Source organism: Phasianus colchicus, chromosome Z (assembly GCF_987193195.1).
Source record: "Phasianus colchicus chromosome Z, bPhaCol1.hap1.1, whole genome shotgun sequence".
NCBI classification, from domain to species: Eukaryota; Metazoa; Chordata; class Aves; order Galliformes; family Phasianidae; genus Phasianus; species Phasianus colchicus.
The window spans coordinates 82,453,301-82,468,841 of NC_143476.1; the positions used below are offsets into that span (position 1 = coordinate 82,453,301).

The 15,541-nt window shown below is 44.1% G+C and overlaps 1 protein-coding gene across 9 annotated transcripts in view; it reads left to right on the forward strand.

Annotated features, from left to right (window-relative positions):
• The window catches only part of PDZD2 (PDZ domain containing 2), a 195,101-nt gene that overhangs the window by 148,948 nt on the left and 30,612 nt on the right, over nt 1-15,541 (forward strand). For all 9 annotated transcript variants that reach the window (XM_090130547.1, XM_031609884.2, XM_090130549.1 and 6 more), the window contains 6 exons: nt 8,148-8,259; nt 10,035-10,183; nt 10,651-10,770; nt 13,148-13,262; nt 14,913-14,986; nt 15,137-15,362. In XM_090130547.1, coding sequence (XP_089986673.1) covers nt 8,148-8,259; nt 10,035-10,183; nt 10,651-10,770; nt 13,148-13,262; nt 14,913-14,986; nt 15,137-15,362 — 796 coding nt within the window. The remainder of the gene's footprint in view (nt 1-8,147; nt 8,260-10,034; nt 10,184-10,650; nt 10,771-13,147; nt 13,263-14,912; nt 14,987-15,136; nt 15,363-15,541) is intronic.

Here is a 15,541-nt window from a genome sequence, read left to right on the forward strand (position 1 = left end):
CTCCAATGAAGTTGTGTTTGAATTCAAAGGCGCGTTGCCCAGCAGAAAATGAAAGTGCTTGGAACTGAGATACAAACTCAAACCTTACTTGTAAATAATCAGAACTCAACTGGACCAGGCTCTGAGCAATGTGTTCTAAGTTGTCTCTGCTTTGAGAGGGCGGCTGGACCGAGGTCTCCCAGAAGTCCCTTGCAACCCAACTTGTTCTGTGATTCCATGAAAATTAAGAAGGGAAAAACGGTTCCTTTCTTGGTGCTGGATCCTCAACATTCTCCCTGTCAGCACGTTCTCCAGAACCTTAAGTTCTGTTCCGGTGTGTTCAACAGGAAAATACAATCTGAGCTACTCAACTGCTTTAGGACACAGCGGAAGAGTTTCGTGACATTTGGAAACTGTAATCTAAAAGAAATACTGCTTGTAAGGCTTAATGAAAAGTCCATTTGTTGTATTTTATTAATTAAAAATGTCATAGCAGAGTTTAATTTGAGCTCTGTTTTTACAGAGTCTGTTTAATTTGAAACATCCCTTAAATTTGTAACTTTAATAAAAGTTGTGCTGCCAGACAGAAAAATGATTGCATTAATATCCTTAACTTGCATTTATTTCAGAAGTGGTTTGGCCAAAATGTTTTGAACTTTAGGTATGAAATACTGGGCCATAAAGTCAAGTTGTATTACATTGTCCTGAGTCACTTTGGGGATTTTAAACTTTCCCCCTAAATCCCATTTTGCCTTGTGCAATTGATGCTGCTGTTTTAAGATGCCATTATTTATGTCCAAATGAAATAGGATGATAGGTAATATTTGCCTCTGACATTTTTTTTTTTAATTTTAATTCATTTTTCCTAGCATTTCTGTTGCTTGAAATTGCATCTATTTGTCACTGTAATGCTGGATGGCAGAGCAACATGGGAAATGAGCTCAAAACAGAAGGCCAAGAATTTGCAAAGTGTCTGATGAATCTGGGACATTTTGGGTTCCCTGGCAGAGGCACATACCATTCTTAGCTGCCTCAAAAGCTCCTAGCCTTTGTTTGTGGTGGTGCTGTGTTATTCAATATATGATGATCTGTGTATTTTCATTCTGAAGTGTTCTACTTCAGCAGACAGCTTTGTGTTAATGGGCTGGATGAGAAATTCCAAGAAATTATTAATTACAAGCAAAGGGGACTGCCTTGGGAGGGCTGGTTCTGCAGTAGCTGGAGGCAGGGAGAAGGCTGGGGACCGCTCCTCTGGGCTGCACTGAATCTTCCTCTCCTTGTGATGAGTGCGGCCAGGACTCACTGAGCAAGTAACAGAGACTAAATGTCTCTGGCTAAAGGTTTATTGCAGGAGCTGCAGAACTTCCTTGCCTCCGTCAAAGCATGCTTACCTGTTGTGTTTTTTGTGTGTGTGTGTGGTGTTTTTTATGTTTTTTTTTTTGTTTTTTGTTCTTTTTTTTTGCAAGGTATGCTCCAAAACCTACTTTGTGAGCATGCCCAAGTGCACTTGTTTGCCCACGGTGCCTGCTTTGTTTTTCATGTGACATGAGACTGGTTGGTTTTGTTCTGTTGCAAGCCTTCTTGTCTTACTAGGGAATCCATGTGTAATTACCTCTAGCCATGCAAGCATAATAAGGAAGAGGATAACAATGCCATAAGTTTAAAAACACTCTCGGGGTCAAAAGTTCTTCTGGAAACACTGGGAGAGAATTTCAGAGAAAGCATTAGCATTGAAAAGGAACAGGAAGCATAACTCAACAATTAAGTGTGTGCAGAGCATGGGGAGGGACCCTCATTACCGAGAGGACTCGAGTGTTAGCTCCCATTAGGGCACTGCATCCTCGGAAGGGTTTGCTGAGACGTGACTCATCCTCAAGCAGGGTTGCATGGCTGTAAAAGAAAGAAGCAGCTTTTGCTGTCAGAAATGCTCTCTGCATGGAAATGCATTGCCCAGAGTGGATGAAGATGAAGGGTGGCACTTGTCCTGCAGATGGGCTAAATAACTCCTTGGATGTGGAGTTCCCACCATGCTGGAGGTGCTGCATTTGCTGAAGGCCTGGCAGCACTGTACCTGTCCAGGTACAACTTGTCCAGCATGTCCCTGTAGTGCTGAGCCCATGCAGTGACTTTCACTCATGCTGTGGTGTAACAGATGCTCTGGGTCCTGCGGTGACTGCAGAGAACTGCTGAGTGGCAAGTTGTAGGTGGGAATTTGGGTGGGAGAAAATGACAAAATATCTGGGGACTAGCTCTTGTTTGTTTCATGTGGTTGTTCCATGTGAGTGTTAATAGGACAGTACTCCAAAGGGTGCACATAATCACCGAGCTGTAGGAGTTGGAAGGGACCTGTAGAGATCACCTAATCCAACCCCTTGCTGAAGCAGGTTCCCTACAGCAGGTTGCACAGGTAGACACCCACATGGCTTCCTGTTGATGCACTCTATGAATAGTGAGCTACCTCCTGATACTTGAGCTGGCTGAAAGATAATCTTTTGATTTGACCATAAATATCAGTGATCAGTGCAGACAATGCACAGACTGGTAGTTTTTCCTCTTCCGCTTGACGAGTTTGAATGCCAAGTCAGCAAAGTGATCGAGATGTAAGTTTATCTACAGTACAGGTTCCACATGCTCTTTGTTTTTGTGAATGAGGGCTTTTCCCATAAAGCAACAGATAGAGTACAGCCTGTCTCTCCTTGGGCTGTTTGGATAGCTGCCTGGTTTTGAAGGAGATGAACCGCCTTTAGCAAGCTAAAAATATCCCCATCGTGGCACTGGGACAAGGAGATGCTGTCACAGCCGTGCAGTTCACATACATTAACAGAAAGATGATAAATGTTCCAGGATTTGAGAGTTAGTGTGAATGTCGTATCATCGCATCTGCAGCTTGTTTATCTGCGGATTACTGAGCGTGTACACAGCCCAGTCTCATTGGGTTCTGGTAAAACATATTCTAGATGCACTGTGTCCAAATAGATGCGGCCTGTATTAAATATGAGGCTTCAGTCCTTGATTCAGGTATAAAAGGCACTTTGTGCTTATGTATTCTGTATCCTCTCGTGTACTTAGGGTGATACAAACAGAGCTGAAGTCCAGAGCTCCCCATCAGCCGTGCTGTGGGAATGCTCTCTGCAGCTGTGGGTTGACTTTCACATCGTTCTCAGGAGAGTTACTTATTTTCAGGATTGTATATGGCTCGCTTTGTCCCTCACAGCAAGTAAAAAGGTTGTCGTTAAAAACAACAAAAAAAAGCAGCAGAGTGCTGTTTGCTATGATGTATAGGCTCCGAATTTGTGCTAGACCACGATCTGAGCATTTATTAAAGAAAATAACTGAGAAGCAGGACCAGCTTGAGATCCATGTTTGTCTCCTTCGTTTACCAGGACCAGTAATCTTCAGGGACTTCACTGCAGCGCATGGAGACATCTCGTGGGCATGGAACACACTGCACGCAATCCTGTCATCCTCACTGACGTGTGGTGGGGAAAAAGGATAAAGCATAAAAAAGAAAGCGGCAGTGATCTGTTTCTGCACCATTTCAGAAATGTATGAATTTGATTTCCTTCGGCTTAGATGATGTTTGTAGCAAAAATTGTAATATGTTGCAGAAGAATGCTAATCTGGTCCAAAAAGGATTTAGCTGGGAGCATCTTACTGTTTCCAAGGCATGTGCTGACTGTGATACCTGCTTCTTGGAAAATGCAGTCATGTTAGCTATTTCCTGCATTTCTTTTAAAAGTTTGTCATTTCAAAACATTCATTTTAGCAACCTGAATTTTGGGAACCTGAAACTGAAATCTCCTTTGCTTGACTGCAGCCCTAGCCATGAGTATAATATGGCACCACGGTGCCTGTGGAGCCAGCATGCTTGGGATCCATACACATCAAGAACCTGCCCCCAACCATTGGGCATGGTTGTTCTCCTGGTATCAAACTCATTGGACTGGGAGTTGAGATGTCTTGTACAAAACGAGTACTTTGGGAGATAACAGCAGCTGAGCTCTGCCATGGTGTGCTTCCATTCTGTGTGTGGAGGATGCACGGGCAGGCATTGCTGCTGGCTTTGTGCTGGTGAGTGCCAGCTTGGTGTGTGACAGCTTTATACACTGTGTGAAGCATAATACAAATAACTGTTGGAGTTCTGCACTGACTGAGGCTGACAGTAATGTCCTTTCTAGCATCTGCTGCATTATAGCATAGGCTTAGGCTGGTTTTTGAATGCAGGGATTTGCTGGAGTGATTGGCTAGGCATTCTTAGGCACCACTTTAAAGGCTTTTGTTCTGTTTATTTATCATTTCCACCTATTCAGAAAATAGGGCAGCTCCAGTCCTTGAATGATTATCATGCTTCCTCATCTCTTTGCAGCACATGAAGCTGTGGCTTCCAGCAGTTGCTTTGCCATTAGGTAATGGCTGCTGCAATACATGTCCTCTTCCCTGGGCAGGAGGAAGCCCAAGCTGTGCCTGCTGGTACCAACATGGTCCTTACCAAGAATGCTGCAGGCAACCCATATCTAAGTCTGTGCCATCTCTGATGAAACCTGCCATAGCATTGAGTGAGAAACTGGGGCTCCGGGTTCTTCTGAAGTTAAAAACTGTAAATAGTTCTGACACAGAGGGATGCCCCCCGCCCCCCCCCCCCTTCTCCTTCACCTCTGGCTATTTGCATTCATACTGTGCCAGCACAGGTTGGCAGTGCCCTTTGGAAGACTTTGCTACAGAAGCTATGAAATCTGGGTTTAATTATTTCTGATGAGCCTCGTGGTCCAGCCGAGTGTAATTCCTCCTCTGGCTGGGTCTGGGGCAAAGGAGGGCAGCCCAGAGTGTGGTGATTCCCAGCTCATCCTGGTCCTTCCAGGCTGTGTGCATGTCACAAAACCCGAGCAATGCTGACCAGATTTAGAAAATCTACATCCTCTGCATTGTTCACAGTGTTAATTCCAGTAAATTACTGTGCTGCTCTTTGTCATTTATCTGGGAGATGGATTCAATTAAATGGAAAAAGAGCTAATTTAGAAAAGAAGGCATTCTTTGCTTTTTGTGCAAGGTGAAGGGGCTTGTGGAACACTCTGCCTACCAGACAGCACATTTAAGGCTTAAAGCATGCTGTGCATCACAGAGCAATAAATAACGGCACAGATAGCTGCAGCAGGTCTTCAAGGATAAAGATCCCCAGTTTTTGGAAAGGCTTTAGGGCACCCACTGGTCTCATGGGACCAACAGGACTTTCTGCAGGGGCTGGATGAAGCCAGATGTGCAGCGAGTGCTTTGCAGCCTTCTCAGATGAGGCTGCTGCTGATGGGGAAACCAGCAGCCGAGGAGCTCAGCAACAGCAGCAGCGAAGCAGTTTGCTTCTTAAATTGTGTCATCCCATGTGTGCTGCCTTGTTTCTGTAAATCAGTGACGATTGCCAAGCTGTTTGTGGTTAAACAATGCAGATTCTCATAATCCTGCTCCTCATCTTGCTTCCTTAAGGGCCTGGTCACACTGGAATTCTGCCCAAGCGAGGGCTCTGGGGGCAGTTGTTGGTCCTGGTTCAGTGCCAGCACCGTGTGTTCGTGATGGCACTGTTTTCTTTGAAATCAATTGAGATGTCACCATCACTTGATCCCGGAGTTACTTAATGAACTGGTGAGATGGGCTCTATTTTTAGATCTCCCTCAAACTATGAATGCTAAAGCTCCCCTTGTCCTCAGCGCTGAGACAGCATCAGGCAGGATTTATGGGTTTCGTTTAATAAGAGGCGTGCAGACTGAAATAGAAAGCTCCATTTCCTTGAAAGGGAGGCAAATTAAAATGGCATGGCAGTGCCTTGAGACAGTAGAGCAATACATTCACGTGTGGCCAGGAGGATAAGGTGGAGCTGGGCTTTTCTTGTCTCAGTTACAGCACAGCCGAAGATTACAGACACACGGCTGCTGGGAGCTCTCAAAAGTGTTGCAGATTGGATTTCTGAGTGTTTTCTGAGAAGGATAAAACTCTTGGTGGTTTATTAAGAGAACCTCAACGACTTGAAAAGCATCCACTTCATTGTGAATGTCTTCCCTTAAAAGTTTATGATCCGTGTCAGGGAAATATTTTTTGCTAAAATAAGAAATAAACAGGGACGTAGGTAATTTAGATATTTCAGTCTTACTGTAATCTGAAGCCAAGTTGGATAAAATGCAATCTCAGGAAGCCAAGGAGAGTGTCTTAAGGCTCTTCCAGGTGTTTGTTTGCACCTGCCCCAGGCTGAATGTGCAGGGCAGGTGCTTGCAGGCTCCAGGACTGCGTGGAGATGGGAACAGATGGGATGTGATTGTTTGATGCAAGTGGCAGCTGACTGCTGTTCTTCCTCTGACCCTGCAAATGAAAATGTATGGAGTTGCACAATGCATCTGTACTTGCTTGTCTTGCACAGTCAGAAACAAGAAAGATGCAAACCAACCCAAACCCCATCTAGTAGAAACAAGGAATATGCCAACGAGTCACTTCAGAGATCTGTCTCATGACAGGAGTTGGTCATAGCATTGATGATTTCAAAGTCTGTATGTAGGTTGCTGCAGGCTAACATAATTTTTCTCTGTACTCCAAGTTGAAGGAAACACCCTGGGAGCTGTGTGGTCTCACTAGGTGTAAGTGCCTGTGTCCATGCACGCTGCAGGAACAAACAAGCTCCACAGTTCCAACACCAATTTGGATTGTACCCAGCTCCAGGAAAGTGAGATTGAGTCCATCTGTGTTTGTTAGGGTGGATAAACTCCATGTGTTCTCTCCTGCTGACACCAGGGCTGCAGCTTTGCAGTGTGGGGACACTTCTGAAGGAGAAGCAGGAGGACACCATGGTGGGTTTCATGACTGGGGAGACAGAGGAAGAGCGTCAGAAAACCCAGCCAGAATGAAGCTCACTTCATAAGGGTGGGCAAAGATTGAGTGGTGGGTTTGCTCATGAAAATAAATTGTGCTTTTCCATTAGAGTACAACCTGCAGTTGTCTGCACACACGGTCCATCTCCCACTCACAGTCAGGTTAGCAGAGCTGCACATTCAGGCAGCATTGTGTCTGCAGGGTGGAGGCAAAATGCCACCTCGCTTAAGTTTTCTGCCTTGTTTTTGTCTGTGGTTTGGGTTTCTTAGATTTCATTTACTTATTTTTACATTTTTTCTGGAGTGATGCCTTACCAGGATGACCAGTTGTAAGTTCTCCTTGTATCAGTGTCATTATTTTCTTCTTTAGAGGAATTCTGTTACATGAAGCTTGTGAGTTACAAACCAAGCTACAGAAGTGGATTCTGAGGCTATTGCTGCAATGCCTTGAGAAATCAACAAGAAATAGGTGGTGTAAACAAACTGTGTGTAGATGCTAATATCGAAGGGAGAGGGATAAAAGCAAAGGCAAACAGCAGTTGCCTTTTCAGCATTATCTGCCAATTTTATCTTTTCTCCTGAAATTTCTACCCTTTGCACAGTAATAACAAGGTATAGACTGTGCAAGAGATAAGCTTTGGTTTTCTTAGTTTTGGGAGAAGAGGGATGGGCAATGGGAAGTAAGATCTGAGGAAAATCATGCCGTTTGTAAGCTGTAGTGATGGAAATAAAAAATATGTCAACAATGTGAGTATTTGATGATTTGGAGGGATTCTTTACAGACTGACTTGCAGCAATTAATATAATACATTGAACATAGAATGTGGCTGTGTTTGTATGGAAAGTTTTGCCATTTTTGTATGAGCCATCTAAAATCATGCAGAAGATCTGTGATGGGTAATGGGGTGAAAATGTAGAGGAACTGGTGTGTGTACAATTAAAGTGATCATCTCTATAAGGATGTGATGGTTCTGGAAGTTTACTGAGCTGAAAAAATTCCAATAAAAGCTACACCAAAAGGTTGTCAAAGTACAGGAAGTCCCTGAATGAGCTGGTGCTGGAGATGCTGGGGAGGCACTGGAGTGGTACACCTGTGGAAGCTGCCTGCCCACACCAACCTGTAGGCAAACTCACTGGTAAAAACATTCCATAACTTACAAAGATACTGCTGATAATTACTTATAGGTACTGGCTTAATCCTGTGATGTCTTTGTGAAAACTGAGATGATGTGCAGTGGAATCTTTTTGTCACCTAATAAAAGTGAGAATAATTCCATCAGCTTCACTGGTTCACAAGTAAATCAGATTTTCTTACTTTTTTAGGTGATGGAAACTGAGAAGTCTCAAGATGCAGCTTCTGTGGAAGTGTCCAAAGGAAACAACCAGAGTCCAGCTCTGGGAAGTGGCATACTGAAATACAGAAGTCGATCCCAAGGTAATGCTGTGTTGATAAAAGACAGTGGTAGGAGAGGTTTTATGCTGTGTATTTCTTTTAGCTCCCTAAAATGAGATAGGTTTTCTTTCCTTTGGACACTGCAGTAGTTTAATTCGGAAGGAAAATTCAAAATGCTAGATGTTTTCATTCTGCCTCCTGAGTTGAACTGTTGCACTGACAGAAAGATGAAACAAAATTTTGTAAGCTTCTTATTTTGGGCTTTCTCTTTAGTGGGCTGGGGTGAAGGAGGTCTCTCAAAGTGTCATCACCGACACATCGCTGTTATGGTACTCCACATTTTTGCACTGTGCCCAAGTCTTAGCATTAATCTGTGTGCAGAGCTCGACAAAATTCTCATCCCCTGTACTCTATGAGGAGCCATCCCTCCAACATTCGCTCTCATTTCCATTTACTGTGATGTTTTTACCATCCTCTGGGCAGCTGCCCTGTCTGTACTCCCTTTGGCTGAGTGCTGGTGGCTCACTGGGGTCCAGCCCAGAGCATCCCTCAGCACTGAATGCGTAGGAATGGAAACTGTACAGAAATGGAGAACAAAACACAAAAATGAGACTTATTCTAGAAGAATAGCGGGGTAGATGACAGGGATGGTAAGTGGTGAGGGCCCAGAGGGCTTGGGAGTGAAAGAAATACCAAAACACTGGGTCTTACCAAGGTAAGGTGTCCTGGATATGTGTAGCAGAGTCATGCCTAGCAAGAAAATTAGCAGTAATTTCACATCCCAGAGCAGAGAGTGCATTTAAATGGCTCTCTCAGTGGTGAGTACAAATTCTGTCTATGGCTGCAGTGGTAAAATTCCCAACAGTGAGTGAAGACAAGCTCTGTGCTTGCTCCCTTCCTAGTGCTTACACAGCATGCTGGCCAAAAGGAGATGGCAGAAAACAGGTTTGGGGCTCTTCTGGGCAAATTTGCTGCAGATCTCCCTGAGCACATGGCTTTTGAGCTCAGTTTAAAAGCAGGGCAGTAAAGATGAAAGGGAGGCAGAGCTGCTCCCTTCTGTGACAGCTTCAAGTTAGATTGGTTTGTAAAATCCAGCTCACGTGAGTTTTGCAGGTCTTGAGCTTTTATCTGTCAGACAGAGGTTAATGGTGGTTCCCCATGTGGTGGGGAAATTGCAGAGATACATATGCAGGTCCCAGGGAAAATGAGGATAGGAGGAGGACTGGTTGAGGAGCAGGGAGCCTGGAGGCTGACCACAGGATGTCCTGCAGGACGAGTCATTTTGCTTCCAACATGAAATTTGTATTCTTCTCCTATTGAAGACATCTAGAATCACAGCCAGAAGAAAGGAAAATAGCATTTATTTGGCATGTTTATCCTTTTTCCCTTCCAGGAAAATTTCCCTCAAGGTGACGTGACATCTCCAAAAATGAATACAGCTAGAGTGTCAGATCTTTTAATTTTAAATAAATAAATTAGGCTTGAGAGCTTAGTGTGCATTCAAGTGACAGTGGGTGAGAATAGCTGAATTTATTCTCTGTCCCTGAGCTACCTGCTCAATTATCTGCTCTTCCCTACTACCACAAGTGAGAGCACTGAGGAGTTCAGCATCACAGAAAGATGATGAAAGCTGTGACAGCAGAAGGATTTTCAGCTGAGGATGATCAAACCTAGCTTATAAGTGCCTAGATGGGTGCAGCAAGCATTGTTTTAAGACACTGCTAAGTTGAGGTTTACAGGAGGTGATTACTGCGTGCTGTCTAGAAGATGAAGCAGCTCTGAGACATTTGTGAGGTGTTTCTCTGTTTTTTCCCTAGGTGCTGGATCACGCTTAGAGTCTGTGGGAGAGGACGATGAGCTGATGGTGGAAAATGGTGAATCCAGCTATGAGATAGCAGTGAAATACTCCCGGGGTGGAAGGAAGCACTCCCTGCCACAGCAGCTGGAGTCAGCAGGAGCTCGACAGGTGGGTGCAAAACCTGACTGTAAGCATGGTCAGGATGGGAAGCATTCATGCTGTGGTCAGGCCCTGAATTGGATGTCATGAGATACAGCTCCAGAGATCAGAGCACTTAAAAAAAAATCCTACTTCTTTTAATTTTAATGACTTAATGATGTAGGGCTTTTTTAATTTTATTTTTAGCAGATAAATAATTCAGTATATTGTGAAGCTGCCCTTAATCTTTATAATTTAAATAGTGACATTACAGAATAATCCTTCTGTGTGAAATGGGGGGAAAATTTGGCAAAATTCAATTTGACAGTAACAGGCTAGCATTTCATGCTTTGAATGCTCATCTGAACATATCTATTAAGATCCCCCCCTCTTTCCAAGTGCACGCAATTTTCCTGGTGCAACATCGCCAGTGAGACACATTTTCCTGGTGCCTGTGCTGCACAGTCAGCCGTGTCCCTTGTTTGCTCCTTTACCAGGAGTACCACATTGTGAAGAAGTCCACTCGTTCCTTCAGTGCTGCCCAGGTGGAATCTCCATGGAGACTAACCCAGCCGTCCATCATCTCTAACATTGTCCTGATGAAAGGGCAAGGCAAGGTGAGGATGTCTGCATGTCTCTGGTTTCTCCCATGTGGCAGGAAGCACTGGCGAGGCAACTCCTGCCCCTAGCAGCTGCATGGAGCTGTTTTTTGCTTTCAGACAAAGCACAGTAACAATAACAAACTCCATTTTGAAATGTAAATGATGAAGTTTCACCTGCAAAATACAGAGCAAACAATGTTTGTGTCATACAGTCAGTGTGACGTGGCTTTCATTCTGATTTGGTGCATCTGGTCATTACTGAGATATCAAATACTGAAAGTGGATCTATAAATATGCACGTGTATGTGCAGTTGGGGCAACTACATAAGAGTATGTGTTTGCATGCATATTTATGGACAAGTGCGTTACATCTCTGTGGAGTCTGGATACATTATAATTAAAAAAAAATTACTGTAACCTAGGTGTTACACCCCAAAACAGGTTCCTGGTTGGTTGTTTATCTGAGAGCGCTGAATTCTAAGGGTCATAGGGTCCTTTTTTCTTTCTCCAGTAATGTATTTACACATTTCTGAGGTACCAGCTGGCTGAATGCTCAGGGAATAAAAAGGCATTATATTCAGTGTTTATTGTTTTCCCTAACCCAGTCCATGCTCTCACTTAAATATGCTAAAAATATGCATTTTCCATTCTGATATACTATTTAAATTCATCAGATGGATGTGTTTTGGACTAAAAAGCCTTGTTTTGACTTTCAATTCAAGTACAAAACAAATTCTCTTTAGTGCTTTAAGTTTGGGAAAGACTTAGAAGCAGTGACTTCTCTGGCTAGGTCGATACAGTTGCTATAACTCCCTGTTCTGAGACCTTTTCAGTGAGATTTCCTAGTGAGTATTTCTCCTTATCCTAGTGATTTTTCTCCTTATTTTTTAACCTTATTTTTTGCATAAGAGTTGTCTTATCTCTCCCTTTGTGATAAGCCATCCTTATCTGCTGTGCTGCAGCTAGTTCCACGCTGGGAGCATGCAGGCTGTAGTCATCATGAGCTACCTCAAAGAACCACTGTTTCATGCGTCTTCCACGTTTGGAACCATTATTTGTGTTAGAATAAGTGCTGCATGTGATTTCTATAGTAACATCTGTGTTTTTATCTCTGTGTGGACCTGGGACTTGGAAAGTATTTCCCTGCAGCACGTGGCCTCATTTTCTCACTGCTGTGTGGAATCTCTGTGGAGTGTTTTTCTCCTGGGGAGCTGCAGCACTTTGGTAAGGTGGGCTGACTTGTATATTGCTGCCTTCTGCAGCTCTGTTTCTCCTAACCAGCCCCACACAGACATGGGGAGAGCTGCAGTGTGTGTTTGGAGCCTCGTGCTTTCTGTAGGTTGCTTTGTGTTTGGTAATTGCACAGAAACGTTCACTTGAGTTATTGTGTGTTTCAAGTGGAGGTAGGGTGCTTCCTTTCTGGATATCAGGAGTGTGTTATCAAAGTACCAGGAGTGAAACAAGAGAGTTGTGTGCTTTACAAGGTTGTAATGACACTGTGTCAGTGCCTGCTCCAGCAGCATCTCTCAGCTGGACAGTGCTGCCCATGGCGCTGCTAATAGCCTTGGCCTCAGATCACTGACCCACAGCAGCATCCCACCTCCCCGTCCACCTGGTCAGTGACTTTTCTCTGTAACATGTAAGAGGCACCTACAGCGGTGACAAGATGAGAAATATAGGGGGATAAGATCAAGGAAGTGATTTGGCTGCGAAATAACTCGGCAAGAGGAGGAGATGTTTGTTCTGCTGTACTCATCTGTTCCCTGATCAGCTTTGCAAGGCGGTCCTGCGGCCAGCCAGGGCAGCATGAGGGGGCAGGAGCTAACAGATGGAGCCCTGGGGAATGCATTGATCTAGATTTATTTAAATACAGTGTGGTGCATGTCTCCAGAATAATTAAAAATGTACACGTGCATGACAGCCCCCCTGTGCCTACCCCTTTCCAGCTACAGTTCCTGACATTATAGCACTGACCTCATGTCATGCTTTTCCACAAGGATATGTAGGATCTGTGACAGCAGGGAAACCTGTAGTTAATTTTGGATTTAGATCTCAGAGAGGGGGAATCTACTGCCTGTCAATTTAAGAGCAATTTAAAATTGGAATAGGAGATAACATAAATATATTGATCCAGGGTTAAGAAAATAATAATCTCAAAATACATTTTTGACTTTTAGCTTAAGGTGCCTGCTGCTACATTTTGGGTTGGTAAGTGTGTTGCCATTAGAATGACAGTAAATCAGGAGATGCAAGCAGAGAACAAGATTGCGGTGCAATTCATCAGAAGCTCTTAGGCTTTCTTTCATTCTTCTTCGTATGTTACTGGCAGTCTTTCTTAGGTGATAATAGAGTAAAGGTGCCAGCTGTGTGTCCTCTCCTTCCTTTGCTGCAGGGTCTCGGATTCAGCATTGTGGGAGGTCAGGATTCTGCTCGTGGACGCATGGGGATTTTTGTGAAGACTATATTCCCCAACGGCGCAGCGGCTGCCGATGGAAGGCTTAAGGAAGGTATGGCAGAGAGACCCCAACTGTATGTGAAGGACCACAGTGGGATACTACTTCAGTCCAACTGAAAAATTCGATTACAACTTTATTTTGGTGCCTGGCCATCAGCAAGAGGCTGTGGAGGATGTAACACACTCTGTTTATCCATCCTGGAGGGGACTTATCACAGCAGCTGACTTGAATATGTTGCATTTTGTGAATGGGGATCTACAGCATGCAGTTGTTTTACTGCCACAGTGACCCTTGTTTTCCCATGCCTTAAGCTCCAGTTCTTCAGATACAAAGGGTTGTTGGTAAAAGGGAAATGTCTGGCTTAAAGATGCAGTTGTGAGAAGGGGAGATACACAGTGGTGTGACTGGGAGAGGCTTTTCTGGGCTCGTGTGTTTTTTGAGCTTCTTGGTATGATTTTAATTTAAATCAACAGATAAGGGTCATGTCCAGAAAAAAAAGAAATGATGGAAGATGGGATTGGCAATAGGATCACCAAAGTGGCCAGAGAAGCAGAAACGTCCTGGCTTTGTTACTGTTTCTCAAGTCCTGATCTCAGATATATATGATATATATAGCAGGTTCTTTGTGTTTGTAAGTGCTCCCATGCTAGAGAGACTCTTAGAGAGTTAAAAGTACAGAATGATCACAAACTTAGGTGGTGGTCTGTAACTCTTCTGTAAGGGGCGGGAACCCCCCTTCCCACAGGAATCTGCTCCTATCTTACCTCTCCTCGTATTACCATTCCCATCCTTACATGACACGTTTGAGGCTGCATTGGGTGCAGCTGTCCAGCACGCTGCCAGAAGGATGCTCGTGCCCTGCAGCATAGGTTATGCACTCATCAAGGGAAGCTGCTAAGTAGCAGCTGTCCTAAAGACCCAGCAAGCCTTCACTGGATATTCAGAGCTCACAAGCTCCAGAGAAAGCAGAGGAGGGGTAAACATGGGTGGTGACATCACCCCATTTAATTTTGAACAGATGGAAGTGAAATAGCAGAAATTGGGTCTGGTTCCTGCTCTCTCTTTGCCATTCTTTTTAATAAAATGAAAGAGGTTCAGCACAGTGGGATGTAAATAGTACAACCCAGAACTGGAAGCTTGTAATAAGCAGGTAGAAATACGATGGGAAGTGCTTGTTGAGGTGAGCAGGGCATTTGCTGTCACAGCGTGTGGGCTTCTCACTTTTCCCTCCATAGGTGCTTGGCAAGAGGAACACATTTGCTTTCTGTGCATGGATGCAAGGCTGTTTTTCTGTGCAGGTTTTGAAGTGGTGTGTGGTAGTGTTTCACTTAGATTCTCATTTCTCTTATTGATGCTGATAAAAGAAGGGGGATTTTGTGGTCCCCTTGCACTTCATGTTATGAACATTTTATTTTCAGACTGAAGTGAATATCTGTGGTGATTTCAATTGGTTTGTTAGTATGAGAATACTATATTAAGTATCTCTTCTTGAAGAGCAGTCTTTACTTTGTGAATTCATCATTAACTTGTAGAAGCATTAGGACAAGTGAAAATAAGCTGATGACAGTAGGAGGGTTTTTACTGAGCAGTTAGTTGGAGTCTTTATAGTAGCAGATTGCCTTATGTACAAGGCAGTTTTCTTACATCTGTATAGTCTGTGCATTGCTGACATAGGGGTTTTTTTTTGTATCTGATTACCAGGAGATGAAATCCTGGAAGTTAATGGAGAGTCTCTGCAAGGGCTGACCCATCAGGAAGCCATCCAGAGGTTCAAGGTAAGATGGTTGTAGCACAAGAGCAATTCACGCTCTTTACTGGGTGCCTTTTAGCACCTTTACGTTCTTTTGCTTTCCACAAATTTAATATACACAGTTTTACTGGCAAACATTGGCTTATGCTACCTTACTGGGCTCTGTTCTCTCCAGCAACTCAAGAAAGGGGTGGTGACCCTGACAGTGCGCACGCGGCTGCGCAGCCCCAGCCTCACACCTTGTGCAACTCCCACCCTGCTGAGCCGCTCCAGCTCGCCCAGCTCCAGTGCCAGCGGTGGCACACCAGTGCCTGGCCCTGATGAGGCAGATGGTTCCTTCTCCAGCCGCAAAGGCCCTGGCCCAAAGGACAGAATTGTCATGGATGTGACGCTCAATAAAGGTAAGGGTGTGTTGGGATGGGCTGTGAGAATGAACACTTATTTCTTAGGGGAGGTTTTTGGGAAAAAGCTAATTAATGTGTGTAATATCCAGGGCACCTTCCCTTGTTGTTCTGCTCTTGAATCACACAGTGAAGGAGAAGAACATTCTCTGCCAAAACTGCTGAATAGTTCCCTCTTG